This window comes from Dermacentor variabilis, chromosome 9, assembly GCF_050947875.1.
Source record: "Dermacentor variabilis isolate Ectoservices chromosome 9, ASM5094787v1, whole genome shotgun sequence".
Taxonomy (NCBI): Eukaryota; Metazoa; Arthropoda; class Arachnida; order Ixodida; family Ixodidae; genus Dermacentor; species Dermacentor variabilis.
In genome coordinates, this window is record NC_134576.1 from 35,846,526 (window position 1) to 35,869,529 (window position 23,004).

Consider the following 23,004-nt stretch of genomic DNA (forward strand, 5'->3'; position numbering starts at 1 on the left):
CGAAGGGCAGTCACGCGACAATCACGTCGCTCAGCCGCCACGGCGGGGCTTCGTTGAACAAGTGGAAGTTTTATTCTGTATTAAAACGCGTTAAATCAAAAAGACACAACCTGCTCGACGCTGTAAGGATGCACTGAACGCGTCACGTAACCTCTAGCTTCGTGGTCAGCTTGAAGATACGTGCACTCATAAAACACCGCGAGAACGAGTAAATATGTTATAGCCTCTCTTTAAGTAATTAGTTATCTGAAGCTCACTAAACTATCGCGCTTGATCAAACAATAACTCATTTTCTTCTTCCTCTCAAGTATCACCAAGAACCATGGAGCATCGCAAACGTAATGCAGCAGACGTGGACCCGCGTCCCACCTGTGACAACTTGTCTTTCTTTTTTTAACTTTCACTCACGCTTTTTGCGTTGTGTCTATATTTCAATTAAAGCAAGTTATTTTTCCCTAAGGGCTGTCCTTTAGAGCCAGCTGGTTACACAAGGTGTTTTTTATACCATACATATCTTTAATAAAAAGTAATGAGCGCAGCTATCGTGGCGCTTTATCTTATTTTATCTTGCAGACGAGTTCCTAGGCTAGGTGGACGTGCTTTGCCCCTAATAGTGATAAATTTAGAAAACTGATTGACAAAAAATAAATAATCAACTTCTTTATTAGTACCATAGGGGCAGTTGTCTAAGTAGGAAATTTGTCGAGATGGCAAATTTTGCAAGCTGTATGGTTCGCACAAACCACTTTTCTAGCACGCTTAATTTAATAAAAGTGCACTAAGTGCACTTTTATTGGTGCAATAAAGGTGTTCTGTTAACGAACGCAGTCATTTTTAAAAATTTTTAAGTGCAGAAAAGGTGTTTCGACATCCAGTCGACCTTTGACAGCGTTATTGATCCTGAGTTTGTAGTTCTCATAGTTTATTATCTAGCGCTCACAGACATCCGCTGCTTCGTTGCCAAAGAAATTACTTCCGCCGCCGTGCGTTATGGAAGACTGCCTTCTCTTCCTTAAAGAAGCAAGCACGCGAAGTATGAGATAAAATAAGAATATAGGACCAAACTCACGTTGACACTTGAGGCCCTGCCTGAAGAGTCCGTAGAGTAGCGAGCCGCAGTGGTCACAGAAAGTAGGGCTCATGTAATTGTGCACCCGGAACCGGTGGGGCACATCCATCTTGAACCGCTCCCGGAGGTACTTGAAAAAGAGGGACAAGATGAAATGAGTTTGCTGTTTGGACATGCTTGAAATGGAGTCAACACTGTCCTTAGGTTTAGTAATGATACCATCAATTTGGAGAAAATTTGTTACGTTTGACCAATGTCGATGTGATAATGCATTACGACAACGATTGGTTTGGATGGAGGATGACTGCATAGCATATATATATATATATATATATATATATATATATATATATGCATATATATATATATATATATGTATATATATATATATATATATATATATATATATATATATATATATATATATATATATATATATATATATATTGCTACGGCACAATATGTGCGATCACGAAAGGCGAGCAGTGTGAAGACGACGACGACGATTAGAAGCTAACGCGGGCTGTTGCCTCTTGGCCAAGCGAAGCGTATTACCTTGTAAATATACTTGTAAATAGCTTTTCGTCGGTGTCTTCCTACGTAACAGATCTGGTGGAGGTGGACGTTCCCTGTACCTCGTCACGGAGCTTCGCAGTGGACGGTACGTCGAGCCTTCCTTCATGGCTCGCGGCGACGACAACCCGACTCCGCCGGCTCCGACACCTGCTGCCACTTCGACGAGCTACATCACTCCCCCCGCTCCCCGTGATCCTGGCGTATTCTCAGGCAAAGATGGGGAAGACGTCGATGACTGGATCAGCCTGTATGAACACGTCAGCCGCAATAACCGGTGGGACCCTACTATTATGCTCGCCAACGTAGTCTTTTATCTCGGTGGCACACCTAGAGTTTGGTATCGCACGCACGAAGATGAGCTCACCAGTTGGGATTCACTTAAGACACAGCTTCGAGACTTGTTCGGCAACCCCTACGGTCACCAACTTGCCGCGCAGAAGGCGCTTTCCGGCCGTGTCCAGACGTCAACAGAGCCCTATGTCACGTACATTCAGGACGTCTTGGCTCTGTGCCGCAAAGTTGACACCCACATGACTGAGTCAGACAAGGTTTCCCACATCCTCAAAGGCATTGCTGATGACGCCTTGAACTTGCTCGTTTGCAACAACGTAGCGACGGTGGATGCTGTTATAAAAGAGTGCCGCCTGGAACTCGCCAAAAGCAGACGTATTGACCAGCAGTTTGCCCGTCTGCCCAACACCCCAGTGACATCTTTCTGTGCCGACGCTCCTCGTCCCAACAACACTGCCGATGTTACCAGGATCGTCCGGCGTGAGATTGAGGCCGCCTATCCGGCTGCCTTCGACTCCAGTCCCACCAACACATCTGCAGTCACGGTCTCACTGATCCAGGCAGTTGTCCGCCAGGAGTTCGAAAACATGGGTCTTCACACCATCTGCTCGGCCCATCGCCCTGATACCCGCCCGGCTTCTTCCATTCCGCCCCGTCCCGCATCTTCTTACCCACCACGTTTCCGCAACCCATCTGAATGGCGCACTGCTGACGACAAGCCCATTTGTTTCTACTGCCATCGAATCGGGCACATTTCTCGGCACTGTCGCAGTCGCTGGAGTTCCCCGATCCGGTCTACTTATACTGCCTACTCTCGCTCCCCAGGTGGCCCTTCTCGTCCCTATGCCGCACGCTCCGATAATGCCGCCACTGATTCTCCTGCAACGAACCGCCCCTATTCTCGTTCGCCTTCGCCCCAACGACGACAATCTCGCTCTCCCCAGCCCCGTCGCTCCTATTCGCCGACTCCCTTCGGACGCCGCTCCCAGCCGGAAAACTAGACGATGCAGCGCCTCGAGGTGACGCTGCATTGCTCCCTACGCCGCGAAATCCTCTACTGACGTTGCCCACTCATCTGAAACTTCTTGACGTGCAAGTCGACGGTGTTTCAGTGTCTGCACTCATTGACACTGGGGCGCGTTTGTCCGTAATGAGCGCTGACCTTCGTAACCGGCTCAAGAAAATTATCACGCCCACTCTTGGTAAGTGTACCGCCCGCGACTCCTTTGCCGACCGTTCAACAATTGTGCTATTCCCAGTCATCGCCCACTGTCCCCACGACATCATCCTCGGCTTAGACTTCCTCTCCGCACATTCTGCTCTCATCGATTGTTCCGCCAGTACTCTCCGCCTTGACCTGCCTGTTCTGGATCCTGCTGAACCACACCCCAGTCGCCTCAGTTCCGCCGACTTCGTTCGCTTGCCACCTTCGGCACTGACCTACGTTGACCTAGTGTCTTCCCCACCAGTTCCCGACGGTCACTACATCGCGGCTCCTACGCAACACGTCCTCCTTACACACGGGATCACAGTACCTCATACAGTTTTATCTATTACGGCGAATTGCGTCTGCCTGCCAGTGGTCAACTTTGGCTTGACGACACAAGTGCTGCCACGTGGGATGTCTCTGGCCCACCTTTGCTCATTCGAGGATCACTCAGTAGCATCCATTGCAGTCGACGACCCTTCATCCGATACTCCTCTACCATCGCAGTCGGCAAATTGTACCATCGCTGACTTCCAGAAAATGATTGCCCACGACTTGCCGTCCGAGAACGCTCGTGAACTCTACCGCGTTCTGTTTTCCTACCACGATATTTTTGACTTTAACGATCGTCCTTTGGTCCAAACTACAGCTGTCAAACATCGCATTAATACCGGCGATGGCCCTCCTATTCCTCGCCGCCCGTATCGAGTGTCACCAGCTGAGCGTCAAGTTATTCACGCAGAAGTTCGCAAAATGCTTGCCAAGAACATTATTGAACCATCATAAAGTCCATGGGCGTCACCTGTAGTACTGGTCAAAAAGAAGGATGGCTCATGGCGCTTTTGCGTGGATTATCGGCACCTTAATAGGGTTACCAAAAAGGACGTGGATCCCCTACCTCGGATTGATGACGCCCTTGACTGCCTCCACGGTGCTCGCTATTTCTCCTCTATTGACCTTCGCTCCGGCTACTGGCAGATTGCCGTGGACGATCTCGACCGCGAGAAGACTGCTTTTGTCACACCCGACGGTCTTTATCAATTCAAAGTGATGCCGTTCGGTCTATGTAACGCCCCTGCCACTTTTGAACGCATGATGGACTCCCTTCTTCACGGATTCAAATGGTCCACGTGCCTGTGCTACCTGGACGACGTTATCGTATTCTCCCCAACGTTCGCTACGCCCCTCGAGCGCCTCTCAGCAGTCCTGGACGTTTTTCGTCGAGCCGGTCTGCAACTCAACGCATCCAAGTGCCAATTCGGCCGTCGCCAGATTACCGTCCTTGGACATCTCGTTGACGCGAACGGAGTGCAACCGGACCCAGGCAAGATCCATGCTATTGAGCACTTCCCTGTTCCGAAGTGTGTCAAGGATGTGCGCAGCTTCATCGGCCTTTGTTCGTACTTCCGCCGTTTCGTGAGAAATTTCGCCGCCATAGCACGACCACTAACCGAGCTTTTGAAAAAAGACGCACCTTTCCAGTGGGGCGATAACGAGGCCTCTGCATTCTCCCATCTAATCGACATTCTCAACGCCTTCCGTTCTGGCCCATTTCGATCCTTCTGCGCCTACCGAAGTCCGTACTGATGCCAGCGGTCACGGAATTGGCGCGGTACTGGCACAACGCCAGCGTGGCCACGACCGGGTTATCGCTTACGCCAACAGGCTCCTCTCACCCGCGGAGCGCAACTATTCCATCACTGAGCGTGAGTGTCTGGCCCTAGTTTGGGCGGTTGCGAAATTCCGCCCATACTTATATGGCCGATCCTTTTCCGTTGTCACAGACCATCACGCGCTTAGCTGGTTATGCTCACTGAAAGATCCTACAGGAAGACTTGGTCGCTGGGCCTTACGCCTCCGAGAATATTCGTATACTGTCACCTATAAATCTGGCCGACTACACAAGGACGCTGCCTGTCTCGCTACCCGGTAGACGAGCCTGACGACGCCGACAGTAGTAGCGCCAACGGCATTTTCTCTGTGTCTGCCTTTGCTAACACCGCCGATGAGCAGTACCGAGACCTATCGCTGCGAGCACTTATCGCGCGTCTGCGCTCTACCCCTACCGACGCATCCGTTCGCCGATATGTCCTCCAGGGCGGCATTCTGTATCGAAGGAACTTCTTCCCTGACGGCTCTGACCTTCTTCTTGTCGTGCCAAAACAGCTGCGACAGACTGTGCTCTTTGAGATGCATGACGCACCCACTGCAGGACATCTTGGGGTAACCCGCACGTACGACCGTCCGCCGCCGCTTCTATTGGCCTGGTCTCGCTCGCTCCGTTCAACGCTATGTTGCTGCCTGTGATCCCTGCCAGCGTCGGAAAACACCTCAGGTGCTACCTGCCGGTCATCTCCAGCCGATCACCGTCCCTGTGGAACCGTTCTTTCGTGTTGGATTAGACCTGCTCGGTCCCTTTCCCACGTCATCCTCTGGGAACAAATGGGTAGCCGTCGCGACTGATTACGCCACCCGATACGCTATCACTCGGGCTCTCCCTACCAGTTGCGCCACTGACGTCGCGGACTTTCTCTTGCGTGACATTATCTTGCTTCATGGCGCCCCGTGACAGCTCCTTACTGACCGTGGTCGAAACTTTCTCTCGAAAGTTATCGCTGACATTGTGCGTTCCTGCTCCATTCAACACAAACTGACTACCTCATACCATCCTCAAACCAATGGCCTGACAGAGCGGTTAAACCGTACTCTTACCGATATGATGGCCAAGTACGTTTCCAAGGACCACCACGACTGGGACATTGCCCTTCCTTCCGTAACATTTGCGTACAATTCTTCCCGGCACGACACCGCGGGATTTTCTCCCTTTTATCTACTGTACGGTCGCGAACCTACCTTGCCCTTAGACACGCCACTTCTTCCTGCTGCGGTCTCAACAACCGCGTATGCGCGCGACGCCATCGCCCTCGCCGACCATGCACGCCAGCTTGCCCGTGCTCGACTGACGGCCTCACAAACCACTCAGCAGTGCCAGTACAACGCCCGCCATCGTGACGTACAGTTTTCGCCTGGTGCGCTCGTGCTCCTGTGGTCGCCCACTCGTCACGTCGGACTTTCAGAGAAGCTCCTTTCGCGATACACAGGGCCCTACCGCGTGCTGCGCCAGGTCACGCCTGTGACTTACGAAATTGCTCCTGTGGGTTCAACCTCGTCCTCTCCTCTGGCATCTAGTGATCTCGTACACGTCAGTAGGCTCAAGGCCTACTACACTGCTTCCGAGTCCGATCTTTAGTCGCTCCGGGACGGCGCTTTTGCCGCCGGGGGTAGTGCTACGGCACAATATGTGCGATCACGAAAGGCGAGCAGTGTGAAGACGACGACGACGATTAGAAGCTAGCGCGGGCTGTTACCTCTTGGCCAAGCGAAGCGTATTGCCTTGTAAATTTACTTGTAAATAGCTTTTCGTCGGTGTCTTCCTACGTAACAATATATATATATATATATATATATATATATATATATTTGCGGCAGCTTTAGGCCAAATATTTAGCTGAAGGCACTCATTATACAACAGAATTTTCTAAACATAGCTCCTTATGAAACGAGGTAAGGTGCACTGTAAAAATTTTGATGAGCGTGTTTAGAGTTCATGGAAAGAATCAAGATGGCAGGATGATATTCGTGCGTCTTCCTAGTGAGACTTTGTATTTACACATTATTTAAGTTTAATTTTTTTTACTCAGGCATCTTGCATTTCATTGCAATAACAACTATATGGACACTCCAAGTGACCTTTCTGTATTAAGCCTAAGTACCTTAAGATCACGCCCCGCGCGCCGAATGCCGTGAGTGCTATAGCAGAAACGCGCCAGGGGAAGCCGAGAATGCCAATGGCTTGATACGCGCCATCTTCTCGCGCGGCGAATGTCAGAGGCCACGTGATTAAGGATGCGAGTGGTTAGGCAGGTCAGTGCACGTCTGCTGCCGCAGCGCGGCCACGGCTACGCATGGCGCCGCTGAACGTGTACGTGGACCACGTGCCCTCATCTGTGGTGGGTGCGAAGTCTGGGGAGCCTTAACGGCTGACGGCTTCATGGGCGTTGTCTTGCCGGGTGCCAATTTTTGGCTGTCGCGTGACCTCAAGTTTCAGAAACGCGGTGAGGCGAGAGGCTGCACGAACCATTCCCTCGCCACTGCTGAGACTCCTCATTACGCCAGCGTTCTGACAACGAGTGTTCGGGCTCAGCGAGTGAGATCTGTTCGCGTTGGCCAATGCGCACATGGCAATATGCTTGTTAATTTAAGCAGAAAGCGAATGTTTCCTGCAGTGTATACAGCCGATAAAGCTACGAGCGTTACTCCATACAGTTCTCTAATACTTTGCTATTGCTATCAATGCCTCGCGTTTCGGTGAAACTGCGATATTTCTTTTCTCATAAAATATATTTGAATCGCCGACCTACATCACAGGACCAAGGTAATTACTAGTTGCAGGTATTACGAGGAAGTAAAAAGTATTCCTTCATCATCGCGTACAGAGCGCGGAACATAGTAGATCTCGCGAAGCATGGCAGCGCCTTGAGGTAAAGTGGTCGCGCTCAGAAGCACTCTACAGCTTGAAGGGAACGGAATTTATGGTGGTTAAGCGGGCTAGTATTTCACCCGTAGTTTAACGTATGCGTATCTTTTTTTTTTTTGTCGCTATTGGACAGAATTGCCGAAAACAAGTCACGAGCAAAAACGTGTACGCTGTGACTGAAGGTAATAAGAAAGGCACTGTTCATGACTTAGTACCGTATTTACTCGCACAGGGCTCACACTTCTTTTGGAAGAAATTGAAGTGAAGTGGGGCAGCGTGATAGGTACGATAAGAAAGTTTACGGACAGAATGGTCTAGGTGCTAAATAAAAAAAATAAAGAAAAATAATGTGACCTTAAATCGGGGTTGTTGCGTCAGTCCCTGCCCACTTAAACAAAACGTGACTTCCAAATACTAGCAGTAACCTTTGAAATGAGAGCACATGATCTGCCCAACGAGGAACCCCAAAGGCTCTTTATTTGCAGACACTAGCTGAACTTATAGTCACTGAACATGTGACTCTGTTCCGACCTATATTAATTGGGTGTCTACGACGACGTCTCAGCAAACAGGCAACTGTCGCTTCAGCAATATTTTACGGTGTGATGACCAGTTAAAGGCACACACACACTCACAAATAATAAATGTTGTAGGTAGGTATTACGCGAGTACATGCGGTAATGCCTCTCACATGCGCTGAAGCCTATGTTTATTCGCCCGGAAACTTCCTTCTCGAGACACATTGTCCTTGTGACAACCATACTTAGCTAAGCCTGCTCCTTCAATCCTTCAAGGCGGTCAACACGCATCCTGAACTTTTGTCATCAAGCTATTTATCATCACTTTAGGACATCATTATTGTTAATGTAACCTCCGGCATTGCTGAACACGATAATGTCATGCACAAGAAGCAATTTGCCAATATATATCATGTTAATTATTATATTTGCTTTCTCCTCCTTTTTTGTTTATTTCTTGCAGACACACATTGGGGATCTACCGTGAAAGAAAATACGGCGCCTTGGAAGATACCTTTTTAACAAATATTTTCCCACTTTTTGTTTGAAGTGATATGCTAGCTGTGAATACTTTGCACGATTTTCTTGAAATTCCTGAGGCGTCCAAGTTTTTAGTCTGGCCGAAATTCAAGGATATCAGTCTATTGTCATTAAAACTTCTTTCTGGGCGAGTTGGTGCATACTCGACATAAGAATTGTTACAGCGCAAACACATGCAACCACAAAGTATGAAGGACGGGACACAAGCGCTGACTGTCAACTAAATTTTATTGACGGAAGACGGATACCTTATTTGAGAGGAAAGGCAGAAGTGAAGGGGGAAGGGAGGGATACAATCGGGGAAAATGAGATTGCGCATCGATGAACGAACGTGCTAGCAGTCAACGGAATCAGGCGCAGAAAAAACAAGAAAACAAGAAAAACTAGAAAAACACTAGCAAAAGGCGAGGGATACTAACATACAATGAAATCAGTAAGCAGTCGCTTCCAAAAAATGACAACCTGCCTTTTTTGCAGCGCAACGGTATCTGCATTGGGTCCTGCGTGGCTCCAATTCTTTGTGATATTTTTTTAGCAAAAGTAGATAAACTTTTAGATAGGTCTTTTTTTGGGGGGGTTCGTTTTAAAGGTTTTTAGGTACATAGATCACCTTTTAGTGCTTTTAAAAAAGCAGACGGCCTTCACCAACCTCTCTACAGTAGGTGAAGTTTTAGACGCATTTGACAAGCATGCACTTGGGCTAAATTTTACCCACGAACTACCTGACGCAGAAAGAGGTTGTCAGCTAAAACATGAGAAGCCGTTCATCAAGTGTTCCACAGGAGTGGTCTACGCCATTCCCTTGAAGTGTGGAAAGGCTTATGTCGGCCAAGCCGGCCGCTGCATTAATGAACGCTTGGGGGAACATGCCCGAAATTTAAGTAACTTAAAGGACAAGTACGCACATTTGGTCGCGCACGTAATTGAATGCACAGGATGCGAGGCTCGATTGGGAGAGACGAAGATTCTCGGCAAGAGTGCCGACGCGACGGCGCGCGTCAGTTTGGAAGCGTTCCACATACACAAATATGGCAGCAAGTGCGTAAGCAACCCTTCTGTATCGCTTTTTGCTGCAGAGCTTCATTTTTTGGAAGCGACTGCTTACTGATTTCATAGTATGTTAGTATCCCTCGCCTTTCGCTAGTGTTTTTCTAGTTTTTTCTCGTTTTCTTGTTTTTTTTTGCGACTGATTCCGTTGACTGCTGGCACGTTCGTTCATCGATGCGCAATCTCATTTTCCCCGATTGTATCCCTCCCTTCCCCCTTCGTTTCTGCCTTTCCCCTTATATAAGGTATCCGTCCTCCGTCAATAAAATTTAGTTGACAGTCAGCGCTTGTATCCCGTCCTTCATACTTTGTGGTTGCATGTGTTTGCGCTGTAACAATTTTTATATCAGTCTATTGCCCCAGCAAAAATGTTTATGCGACATGAGCTGAAGTGCTGTCGCAGAATGTTACATATTTATCAAGACACAAACATTACAATGTCTTCGGCTGCCATGTTTTTTTTTTGCGCTGGATGCGACAGATAGAAAACAAGCGTGGTTGCGCTACATTTGGTGATACAATTTGCGTGAGGTGGCACAAACAGGCCTAAGCATTTTCAACACATAGTTTCCCTCTTATCATAGATCATTTTTTGACGAGAAAAAGAAAAAGTACAGCAAACGCGCGAGGCTTGAATGCTGGATTGCAGGTCAGCGCATAATTTTATCGTCCTTACGAATATACATACCGGTGAGCAAACGACGTCGAAAAGGGAGTATGAGAAACTGAATTATAACTGAATGAAATGTCTGAGTATCAACGTTCATACGTGCTCCAATCCGACCGTAGAGCCGGAGTGATACGTCCTGGCACTCGGAAGGAATTAGATCCACGTCGGTGCACGAAACAAAAGCTTTCAAGTTGCTCAGGCATTTGCTAGGCCTGGCCCGAGGAATGCGTGCCTCGACGGGGCTCGGATCGCATCAGACTGAACGGGGCTCGTGTATTTCGAACCAACAGTGACACAAACGCTCGACCGTGTTCCCGCAAGCGTCGCATTCCTGGCATTGCGCAACTCTGCCTCGAAAGGAAGGGGAAAAAACATTGAAAACGAAGAAGAAAAAATGTACGATTGCTTTCGAACTTCTCGGGCAGTGAGTTCTCGGGCAGTGAGTTCGGAAACGTAAAGAAGCTTTGATCGCCGAGGCATGTAACTTCCATTTGCTTCTGCGTATGCTTTTACGTCGTTCCGAGAATGCGTTCAGGGTGGTGAACTCAGTCAGCCGATTCTGCAGCAAACCGAAAGCGCCCGTACCTAGGAATTCGTTTAGGTGGCATTTTTTAATACACTGATACTTGGAGCTCGCGATTCTAACGCGCTCCCGACGTCACCTCAGCTGCAGGAGATCGAGTGTTGGGCTCATACATGCTCAAAATCAATTACGTTTTTTTTTTCAAAACAGTCATTCATTGCTCAGTTTTCCTGCAGCTAGCTCACCGTGATTTGAGACTAAGATACGAGTAGCCACAGTGTCCGCATTAATTAGATTCGTCCATGTAGCGGTGTTTCATAAAAATTATTCGCTTATTATATGCCGTATATCTTCAGTAGGTCTGGCCATTATGTAAGGGTAATGCGTAGCGATGGTTCAGTGGCCATGGTACTCGTGTCCACCAGTACAAATTCATATAATCTTATGTTTTCCTTTTGTTATCAACTGTCACACCGGTTTGCTGTAATCAGGTGATGGATGGCATTTATAGCATGCTGAACCTCGTCATGGATATAGGACATGTACAGCTAGTTTATATTTCGTCTTTCCCGCATTTATTGTGTGGGTTTAGGTTGATTTTACCTAATTGAACGGGTAACTTTCTCCGCACCATTTCCGAAACTACTGGCAATGTTTTACTCTAACCGAAGAGCCGCCTTTGTTTTCTAATTGTTAAAAAGTTTATTTCTAGCATACGCGCTCTATCGCTACTACTGCGCAATGTAAGAGTCGTCTGTCGGGCATTCATTTCTTTGAATTTCTGCCGCCTTTGTAAATGTCTTCCTAACTTTAAGAAATAAACTTAAATTCAAAGTACAACTAACGTGCACTGGAAACAGAGCACAGTTAAAATAGAGCACAGTAGTCAAAAGACTACGGTGCTCTGTAAACTGTAGGCAAAAGACCACTGTAAAGTCAAAAGTTAGCTGAAAAATGACAAACTCGCACAAATGTGTCGGAGTCCTCAGCGCTTCCAATTTGTCATTAAAACTGCTTGTCTTGATGTTTATTTTTGCTGTGGTCATTTACGTTCGTTACGATAACGCCTCCCATGCATGGTCAACAAACGCACTGCCATAAGCAGCAACGCCTACGTTCACACAAACTAATTCTGATGACGCAGTGGCGTAGACTACTTAGAAATGATTCATTCGAACCCAACTGTCCTTATTCAGTGCGCTCAACAATGCACGGTTTTATATGGCATGGCAGGAAAACCATTTGCTCTAAATTTCGCATGGGAAAATAAATTTTTCAACATTCGAGGGGCCCTTTGAATTTTCTCAATTACGCCAACCAAATAAGCGAGAAAAATTTTGAGAAAAAAATGAAGTATTTTCTTCATGCACTAAAGACTTATACTCACGTAGTTTGTAAAGATGATTTCTGTTTCAAAATGTTTGTGCAGTCTCTGTTTATGCAATTTGCTCTTAAAAATGAAAGTAACCCATCGTTTTTCAGAAGCTATTCACAAAAAAAAAAAACTTTGGATGTGAAAGCTCAAACATAATTTTGCACAAATGTCCGCAAGACATACCTATTAACATTTTAGTTGTTTCTAAACGTGACGCATGGGCGTCGGACAACCACGCAGTGCTCGGAAAACGTAGCATTTTGGTTTACATTTACGCGTTAGCATAGCTGGTACACTGCAGCATTCTTTGTAAAAATCCGCAAAAAAGTATTACACATCATACATTACCACAACTGCAATTTGTAGAAAATTTTAACGATGTAACCTTCTTTGAAGAGAAGAAAAACAGTTTGTAAATTGGGACCCAGCACAGAAAAATTTTGTTGTAAATTTGGCTTTGCCGCACGACCCGATGTCGGGAAATACAAAGCACACAAATGCAATCTGGCATCCACATGTAGCACGTGCGGCTTGTTAAAGAAAGGGAAGTCAAGACAGATGACGATCGTTGTTCGGGGACAAGATAAGCGTACGGGCGTACATTTTCTTTACAGCTTCGAGAAGGCATTTCAATAATTGGGGTTCCTGAATAATAATATAAGCAGATCGAGTAACCCACTCGCTCTAAATATATTAGTGTTTGTCACCAAGTGGGACATTTAAAGGCGATATTCGCGCTTTCTTAGGTGACCTCGTGGAGAACGCTTAGCAGAGTTCCTTTCTCTCGAAACGCAAATAAGCGTCCCTTGGCCTGTGGCGCCCTCTGTCTAGAGAGGAGGTAACTGTGATTAAGCAAGTGATGCGTTTCGAGGATTTTTCAAGACGTATGTGTGTCTTTGCCATTTGAGTTAGGCATACAGGGCCACTGTGATTGATACCCGCCTAGCGGCTATGGCGTTGTGCTGCTAAGCACGATGTCTCGGGATCAAATCGCGGTGACGGCCGCCGCATATCGATGCGGCCGAAATGCGAAAACGCCCGTCTCCCTGCATTGGGCGCACGTACAAGAACCCCAGGTGGTCAAAATTAATCTCGAGCCCCCCACTACGGCGTGTTCCATAAACATATATTGGGTTTGGCATGCAGAACACCAGAATTTATTAAATTTTATACACATTGTTCCGCATGATATGTTAAAGCACCTTTAAAGAAAGCTGCATATCGAAGGCGAATGAGAGCAACACGCATATTATTCGGAGGTTTCCTAAGTATTTGTTGGACGTGCACTTGGCCTATTAGTTTAGATTTCGAGATTTTAAACTATTAGTTTTAGCGCACAGGCAAAAGAAATATTGTAGAGTGCTCAGAAAAACCTACTAATGCTGTTTCCATGAGGTTATCTTCTACGTGGTTCGATTTTTCGGAGCGGCGAAGTCAGAAAATTAAAATATACACTAAGAAATTGTGCCACGTCATGCTTGCACCGCTGGTCCACAGAAACCTATAGCGTGTTTCCATACAATGAAAGCCACGTGGTCTTTGTAAAAACAAGCGAGCCGCACTGGCAGGACGTGAGCACGACGTAGATTGAATGGTACCGTCGTTATTAGGGTAGAAATCAGCCACTATTCAAAATGATAAGCAACAAGCATTAGACCTTGCGTGAATCTACGCATATTGTTAGTTATCTTTTTCTTTTCCTGACTTCTATTTTGATTCTAGTAGAGTGTCTGCGCGTACTGTTATCGCCGATTGCGTTGCACAGAGGGGGCTGTGGCCTTTTGCCAATCTGATCACGGGAGCGTCTTTTACCAACGACCTCCTTCAACTTTCTGATAGAAAAAAAATGCTATTCCAGAACTGGGTAGAAACGGCAGTCTCGAAACGAGGGGCGCGTTGGGAGGCGGCCCTGCTCAGCCACGACCTCGCCGATTAACTGTGGGCTGTCCGGCACGCCGAGGAAGCCGTCCGAGTCCAAAGACTGGAGGCCGTCACCTAGGCTGGGGTGCTTATGGCCCCGCACTCCGCCGAAATCGCCGGACGTGTACAATAAAGTTTTCGCTCACTCACTATTCCAGCGAACTGCGTTGACTGGCTGACGCTTAAAATTCACATATATACAATAATTGACTGCATTTACAAAGACCACGCGGGTTTCTTTCTTTTAAATCACAGTTGATAACGTTCGAAATTATACGCGCAAGCGCCAGCTGAATGATGTCATAACTTTTTTTTTATTTCGCGGAATTTCTATACAGCCTGTAATAGAGAACCGCGTAAAAGCTATTGTTTTCGAAACAACTTCAGTACATACCTCTGCGAACGTTCTACCACTTTCCTACAGTGAATAGTTTTAAATTTCCAGACTTGAACTCACCAAAGTGGCAAACTAATCACACTTTAGAAATAGTCTGAGCGACTCTGGAAGAGTGCGAGCAATGTGATGTTGGTTTGGATCGCCAACAATGCACGATTTCTTTTTTTTAAAGCTTGGTTCAAGTTACATAAGACCCCCAATAAATGATTAAAAGAATATAGCGTATGGAGAGAGATAGCAAAATATAAATACGCAACAAAGATGTGCCCCTTATGCGCGGAAACAAGTGTAGATTGTCTTGACTGAATGCATGATTCTCAAGAGATCCTAGATTTTAACTCTGGTTCCGGCTATCGTATTTCACATAAAATCAATAGATATTTACCAGTATTGCATAAAATCCGACGTTAATGAAAATATAAGCGAAATTATTAACCTAATCCTTTACTCTGAAGCATTCGACTTAGCGGCTGCAAGCTTATCGGACTCGAATTGGTTTCCTACTAAATATACATAACATCAACGTGACACACAAAAACACACACACGGATATATAAAGGGCGTTTCAGCGAACACTTTCAAAAATCTTTAAGAGCTGCCTGTGGCCGATATCAAAATTCTAGTTCATGAGCCGGTCTATTCGAAGCGGCGGACGATACTCGCACAAGAAATTGAGACGCAAAACTTATTAATAAACATTCATTCATTAAGTTTTTGAGTAATTACATTATGCCTCCATATTGCCATTTACAAATTCTAGCCATAGAGTTCGCAAGGCGGATCGACTTGGAAGAAATTTTTTAGATGTCGCCAGTTTCGATATATAAATTCCCGAACTTCGCGGAGAAATGCATTGGCGTTCCAGTTAATTTGTTCACAAAACGTTGTTTCATGCACTGAAGCACACAAGTAACAGGAACGCCAATGCATTTCTCCACAAATTTATATCTCGAAAGTGGTGTGGTCCTTACAATTTGCTCCAAATCGAACCGCCTTGCGATGTCCACTGGCATAATTTGTAAATTGCAATATGGGTCATCAGATAGTTAGCTAGAAAGTTAATTAGTTATTTATTGTTAATTAGCCGATTGTGCATTTCAATTTTTTGTGCAAGTAGTGTCCGCTGCTTTGAGCAGACGGGCTCGTAAACTAGAGCTGAGCTATCTGCCACAGATAACCTTTAAAAACATACTGAAAGTGTTCTCTGAAACACCCTTTGTACATATATATATATATATATATATATATATATATATATATATATAGAAAGGGTGTTTCAGAGAACACTTTCAGTTCGATTGTGTGTATATATATATATATATATATATATATATATATATATATATATATATATATATATATATATATATATATATATATATATATATATATATATATATATATATTGGAATACGCGACCACTGGGCACGGTGGCACCGAAAGAATGCGGTCCAATCCTCTGCTTTTCTTTGTGCAGGTGAGGAAGGATTACGGCAACTGTTACCGTACAAGCGATCCTTTTCTACTAGTGCTGCCGTGCCCATGGCTGTGTTGCTTGCTTGATGTTTTTTGCCTCCGGAAGTTGCTGCTTTTAGGAGGGGACATTGAAACTAACCCCGGGCCCGAAGTTGCTCAAATCTTGAAACAACTTAAGGAAATCGCAGCTGATATTAAGGATATCAAAGAAAACCGCCTGGTTGAAATTGAAAAAAAGGTTGACGCTTTATCGAAACTTGAAGACAAGGTCACTTTATGCCAAAACCGGCTTTCACATATTAACGAAGTTGTTCTGACCCTTGAAAAGAAAATAGACGAATTGGAGAACCACAGTAGAAGACCTAATTTGATTATTTTTGGCCTAACAGAACCAGAGAGTGAAAACGGTGAATCACTGGAAACAGCTGTAAATAAAGGTATCTTCCAAGAACTTCTCAAACTTAACCCGATAGCTATTGAACGAATACATAGATTAGGTCCTCCGTCCGCCAATAAGAAACGACCTGTCATCTTGAGATAGTTCGACACAAGAGACAAAGCGTTAATTTTTAAAAATGCCACAAACTGAAGAACACTACTATATCAATAAGTGAAGACTATTCGCGAAGAGTTCGAGAAGTTAGAAGGAAGCTGTGGGCAAGTGCGAAAGAAAACCGCGAGTAGGATGATAAAGTTTCCTTAGCTTTTGACAAATTATACATCAATAGCACAGCTTATATTTGGATCGAGGAAAAAAGTGAAAGAATACGTGTTAAAAGAAACGACGCAGAAAAACCCTACCGCCCCACGACCCGTCGTCACGCGCACGCGCAGAAATAGGCACGAGAGTCGCCGATGATCGCGACAATGTATCAGAACTTTCGCGTTTAGAAATCTACGACCTCGTCATCCTCAGAAATTCAGTTTCAGCCAAGGGGAAACATCTGCGTATCGTTAATTTTAATGCTTGTAGCGTGGTGAACAAGATAGATTCCCTAAAAATTCACTTGCTACAACACGATCCTCACATCGCAGTCATAACGGAAACCTGGTTGCGCAGCGATATAACAAATGAACTCGTTTTTCCACCCCATTACAAAGTATTTCGTAAGGATAGACTGCGCAGAGGCGGAGGTATAGCAGTTCTAGTTAAAGATCAAATCGGATCCACGTTTATCGGTGATACTCCCGAACTAGAGTACCTATGCGTCAGGTTATCGTGCTGGGGTCAATGCTTTGTGCTGTTCGCATTTTATAGACCACCTGATGCTACACCAGATTACTTGAATAAACTTAAAGAGCACATGTCTCTCTACCAAAATAAGAAAATTTTTCTGAACGGCGATCTTAACTTGCCTGGTATCAATTGGGAGCTCCTTCAAGCAAACAATAACGCCGATGCAAATGCTAACATTATATTTGACAGTATGCTAACACATGATCTTATTCAAGTGGTTAATCAACCCACGCGTGTGCAAGGGTCATCACGTTCTATATGAGATGTTATTTTTTTAAACCGAACCTTTTCCGAGCATACCGTGTCAATCGAAGATGGCTTATCTGACCATTACCTTATTGCACTTTCCTTGCCCATTGTCAAAACTGTTCCTAAAACTAACAATACCAAATCTTTTAAAGATTACACCAGAGCGGATGACGCCAGCATAGTTGACTACATGGAAACTTGTCTTACGCGCTTTGCAGATAATGGTAGTGATGTGTCTACACTTTGGACCACGTTTGTTATAATGTGCAGGCATTGCATCGATACATTCATACCCACTAAAACTAAGAAAGTCAATAAAAGTACGCCTTGGATGACGCGTGGAATAGTACAACTAAAGCGCAAAATCAAACGAATAAAAAAGAAGCATCCACGCATGGTCGTTATCACGGAACTCCAAAACAAGCTGTCATGCGCCGTGCGCGATTGAAAAAATTTTTATTTTCCCACAACATTACCGAACTTTATAAAAACGCACCGGATAAGTTTTGGGGATACCTTGGCAATAGCAAGAAGGCTATTACGGAAATTGCAGTTAATGGAACCATTATTAACGACTTAAATGCCATTGCACAACATTTTAACTCTTAATTTCATAGCGTATTCTCCCGTGCACGATCAGGCCCATCTTTGAGTACTGCAGGGTTTGAAGAGCATGAGGCGAACTTTATATCTTACCATGGCATTGTGTCTATGTTGCTCAATTTAAAAACCAAAACAACTCCTGGCCCTGACAACCTCCCGAATGTGTTTCTTAGGCGATACGCCGAAACTGCTGCCAAGTTCTTAGTGGTATTATTCAGATCATCTTTGTTAAGCGCGAAAGTGCCTGAGGATTTGAAGATGGCTCGAGTTGTTCCGGTCTTTAAAAAAGGCGATCGATTATTGCTCGAGAATTACCGCCCCATATCATTAACATTATCTTGCTGCAAACTTTTCGAGCACATAATCGCAACTCGCATTAATGAATTCTTAGATGAACACTGCATACTAACAAGTGCTCAACATGGCTTCAGAAAAGGTTATTCCACTACCACACAATTAGTAACAATAATTGATTCAATTGCCAAAGCTTTAGATGCCAACGGTCAAATTGATGCAGTGTTTTTAGACTTCAGTAAAGCATTCGATAGGGTAATTCACAAAAAGCTAATTTTAAAATTAAGGAACATTAACCTTCCGGACATCATAATTAATTGGATTACAGACTATCTCGATAATCGCCAACAGTATGTTTCAGTTGACGATCACAACTCGGGATATCTACCAGTCACTTCAGAAGTTCCCCAAGGCAGCGTCCTGGGTCCATTGCTCTTTCTTTTATATATTAATGACATAGTTACCGTAGTCAAACCAGGAACACAAATAAGGCTGTTTGCAGATGACTGCGTTGTATTTCGTCCTATTAAGTCCGTGGATGATCAGGAGGAACTTAACTCTAGCTTGAATAATATATTTTTGTGGTGCGAAGAATGGGGCATGGCTGCAAACATAGATAAAACTGTCTCTCTTCGCATAACGCATAAAAAGAATCCCCTGGAGTACGCTTATCGAATGGGATCTGTTCCATTAAAGCAAGTTGAGAGTTACAAGTACCTTGGCATAACGTTCACTAATAAATTTTCTTGGAACCTTCACATTGATAACACGTGTTCTTCTGCCTTTCGTAAGCTAACCTGTCTGCGACACAAACTAAGAAATGCCCCCTCAAACGTTAAGCTACTCACATACCTAACCTATTTCCGGCCAAAACTTGAATATGCTTGCGTTGCATGGGATCCCTATACTAAAGTCAATGTTAACAAACTTGAGAGAATACAGAGAAAATCTGTTCGTTTGATTTATTCCAAGTTTAAAAGTTCGGATTCGCCGTCAGAGTTGATGTCGGCTAACGACATTCCTTCGCTTGAACAGAGAAGACAGAAACACAGGCTAGATTTTTTACATAATCTAATTAATCACAAATTGGCTCTGGACCCTTCACTATATGTAAGTCGCCTCTCCACAAGGTATACACGACACCATCATACGGATACACTGACACCCATCTATGCTAGGACAGACAGCTATAAGTTCTCCTTCTTTCCCCGGACTATTTCTGAATGGAATTCACTGCCCGCCCCTTACAACATGTGACTGTGTTTTTGTAAGTTTTTATTGTCTTTTTTGTTTTTACATATAATGTTTTCTCCTTGCTGTTGAATGAGCAAGGCAAATCCTCGGCTCTCCCTTGCGTTTGATGTGCAATTCCCTTGCTTTTTTTTACATTGTTCTGTTTGCACCATGGATTGATTTAGGTATTGTGTTTTGATATTTTCATTAAGTGTTTCTGTGAGCAATATATCGTTGTAAAGTCTATATATTTTACGAATGTATACGGACGTATCTTGTATATGCCTTGTACTAATTGTCTGCCCGTCCTGCAAGGACCACAATGTGGTCTGCAGTATGTACTAAATAAATAAATAAATAAATAAATAAATAAATAAATAAATAAATATATATATATATATATATATATATATATATATATATATATATATATATATATATATATATATATATATAGTTATGTAGAATTGATTTATTTACAGTGAAAAGGGTAGAGAAGACATGGGACGGTCCGAAACAGCCGATCCCCCCAAAACCTCGCATCGCTACTTCCTTTGCTTCCACGTTCCTCCGATACGGTGTTACATTTTCCTCCCGGGCAGACGAAGCTAATCGAGCGAGTCAGAGCACGCATTGATGGCACGGTTTCAATCGTGCGACGTGCACAACTTGCGTCTTATGTGAACGGTGGTCATCAGATGTCACTTTAGCGATGGCATAGGTCACTCACTTAATCATTTGAGAATGACGAACGGGACCGAATACTTGGAGAGAGGCTTTTGGCAAAATTCCTTTTTCCGAACCGGTGCTCACAGCCACACTAAATCACCGGTGGCGAACCTGACGGGCAGATTTGCGTCGTAGGAAGCTTTTACGTGAACATGCGACGACAGGGTTCTGAGCCGGTCAAGTCGATGTGCTTCTTCGAGACAAGTGCTGATGACAGCGCGGGGATGGCGAATTGCACAGTCGGGTCGGCGACAGTGTAAGGCTCCGCTCGGAGACAGGCGAATCATCGCGTGATTGGTACGACCACTCTTGCCGCAGAGGATGGACTCCTGATGGCGCGGGCGCGTCTTCGTGCACGCGAGCTGTGCAGCCCGAAAAACGTGGCGCCCGCTGCAGGCGGCGGCGACGAAAGCGCGCAATATATCCTCGGGAACCGCAGGCGGAGCAGACGGGTAGGTCGTGGTTGAAACTAAATGGAGCAGGTACGCGTGGCATCGTGTATTCCGCAGGAACAACTCGTGGTGTGGGGTAGTACTCCGTAGTGTTACGACGGACTGGTGAGGACTGGCGGCGACTGAGATTCGCCGGGAGAGACTGGACACTCGTGAGATTTAAGTGTGGCTCTTCAGAAGGCGGTCGACGTTCGTTGCAATGTTCTCGCGACCAGGATGGTGGTTCGGGAATGCACTCGTCAAACGAGTACTGATAACGCGCGCCTACTTTCTGATGTCGTGCTAGCTCTTCTTGAACCACTCGACGTACGATCGAGGCGATGTCATCGCAGGCAGCGATGTTCATACCTGCAAATGTGGCGACGTTGTCCAAGCGCCCGAACTTCGGTGAGATCCTTCGGGTCTTCAGAGCTTCAAACGCGCGACATTGCTGCCTGAATTCGGAAGGAGTGTTCAGGTTTTTCTTTCGTTATTAAAAATTGTAGACGTCTTCAGCGATGCCTTTTAACAGAAGGCCTACTTTGTTTTCATCCGGCATATTCGCGTTTACAATTCCGCATAGCTTCAATATTTCTTCAATATACGTTGTACGCGTTTCACCAGGCAAATGGACTCTGCACAGAAGCGTGTGTTCCGTTTTCTTCTTTTTGGAATTAGAACCGCCAGAGCAGGCTTTCAATTCCTGGACAAAAGTTTCCCAAGTGGCCAGCACGCGTTCATGATTGTCAAACCAAAGTAGAGTGGTACCGGCGAGAAAAAATGTAACGTTCACAAGTTGCGCTGACGTACCTCACCCGTTATGCCGGCTTACTCTTTCGTAGTGTCTCAGCCAGTCATCCACGTCTTCTTGTGTCTTACCTGAGAATATGAGTGGTTCCGGCGTCCAGCAGCTAGGTTGCCTTGGCATTAGGCTGGCTTGAACGATGCCTTCTTCGATAGTGCTCGTTGAGTGGCCTGCTTAGGCGTCGGCCATGCTTGTTGGCTCTGGGAGTAGTGCAACCAGGCGTCTGCTTCTTCGAACATCTTGTAGGAACGGATTGTCTAGGGCGTCCAGTACCTAGCACTTCCACCACTTGTGACGCATGTAGGATCTATTTATTTACAGTGAGAAGGACAGAGAAGAGGTGGGACGGTCCAAACTGGCGTCGATTCCTCGTTCTCTTCCACTCTCCTCCAGTGCGGCGTTACATTATGTATATATATATATATATATACATATATATATATATATATATATATATATATATATATATATATATATATATTGTGGGTTCGGTTCCCACCTGCGGCAAGTTGTGTTTTCATCCACTTTAATTTCCATTAATTTATCGTTTCTTTATTTTCATTTATTAAACACAAGTAATTTCCCCTATGTTGTCCTTGGTGTCAGTGTTTGTTGGCGTCTTATGATATGTATATATATATATATATATATATATATATATATATATATATATATATATATACATATATATATGTGTGTGTGTGTGTGTGTGTGTCACTAATAATAATAATAATAATATTTGGGGTTTTACGTGCCAAAACCACTTTCTGATTATGAGGCACGCCGTAGTGGAGGACTCCGGAAATTTTGACCACCTGGGGTTCTTTAACGTGCACCTAAATCTAAGCACACGGGTGTTTTCGCATTTCGCCCGCATCGAAATGCGGCCGCCGTGGCCGGGATTCGATCCCGCGACCTCGTCCTCAGCAGCCCAACACCATAGCCACTGAGCAACCACGGCGGGTTTTGTGTGTCACATTGATGCTGTTGACAAACTCCGCATTCCCTTCCTTCCGTGGAGCTTCGTCGGGAGATTCAGAAACCTGGCTCGATACTTTCGCTCGGTTTCCTCGTTTCATTTTTTTTTTACAGATTACTCACGTTTCACTGGCGTAACGGCGTTAAAAGCTCGTGCGGGTCTTGATAACCTTTGCCGTCGTCGCAAACTTGCTCGCTTAATTCTTTTTCAGAAATGTTATCATCATCCGTTGCTTCATGACGATTTCTTTCACTCCCATTCAGCATGTGTTTGATTTTTTCGTACTGTTTACTATGTT

At 45.1% G+C, this 23,004-nt stretch overlaps 1 protein-coding gene across 4 annotated transcripts in view; it reads right to left on the minus strand.

Moving 5' to 3' along the window:
* Positions 1 to 23,004, minus strand: part of LOC142592606 (putative protein kinase C delta type homolog) — a 556,922-nt gene that overhangs the window by 225,034 nt on the left and 308,884 nt on the right. For all 4 annotated transcript variants that reach the window (XM_075704146.1, XM_075704147.1, XM_075704145.1 and 1 more), the window contains one exon: positions 1,070 to 1,199. In XM_075704146.1, the coding sequence (XP_075560261.1) occupies positions 1,070 to 1,199 (130 nt within the window). The remainder of the gene's footprint in view (positions 1 to 1,069; positions 1,200 to 23,004) is intronic.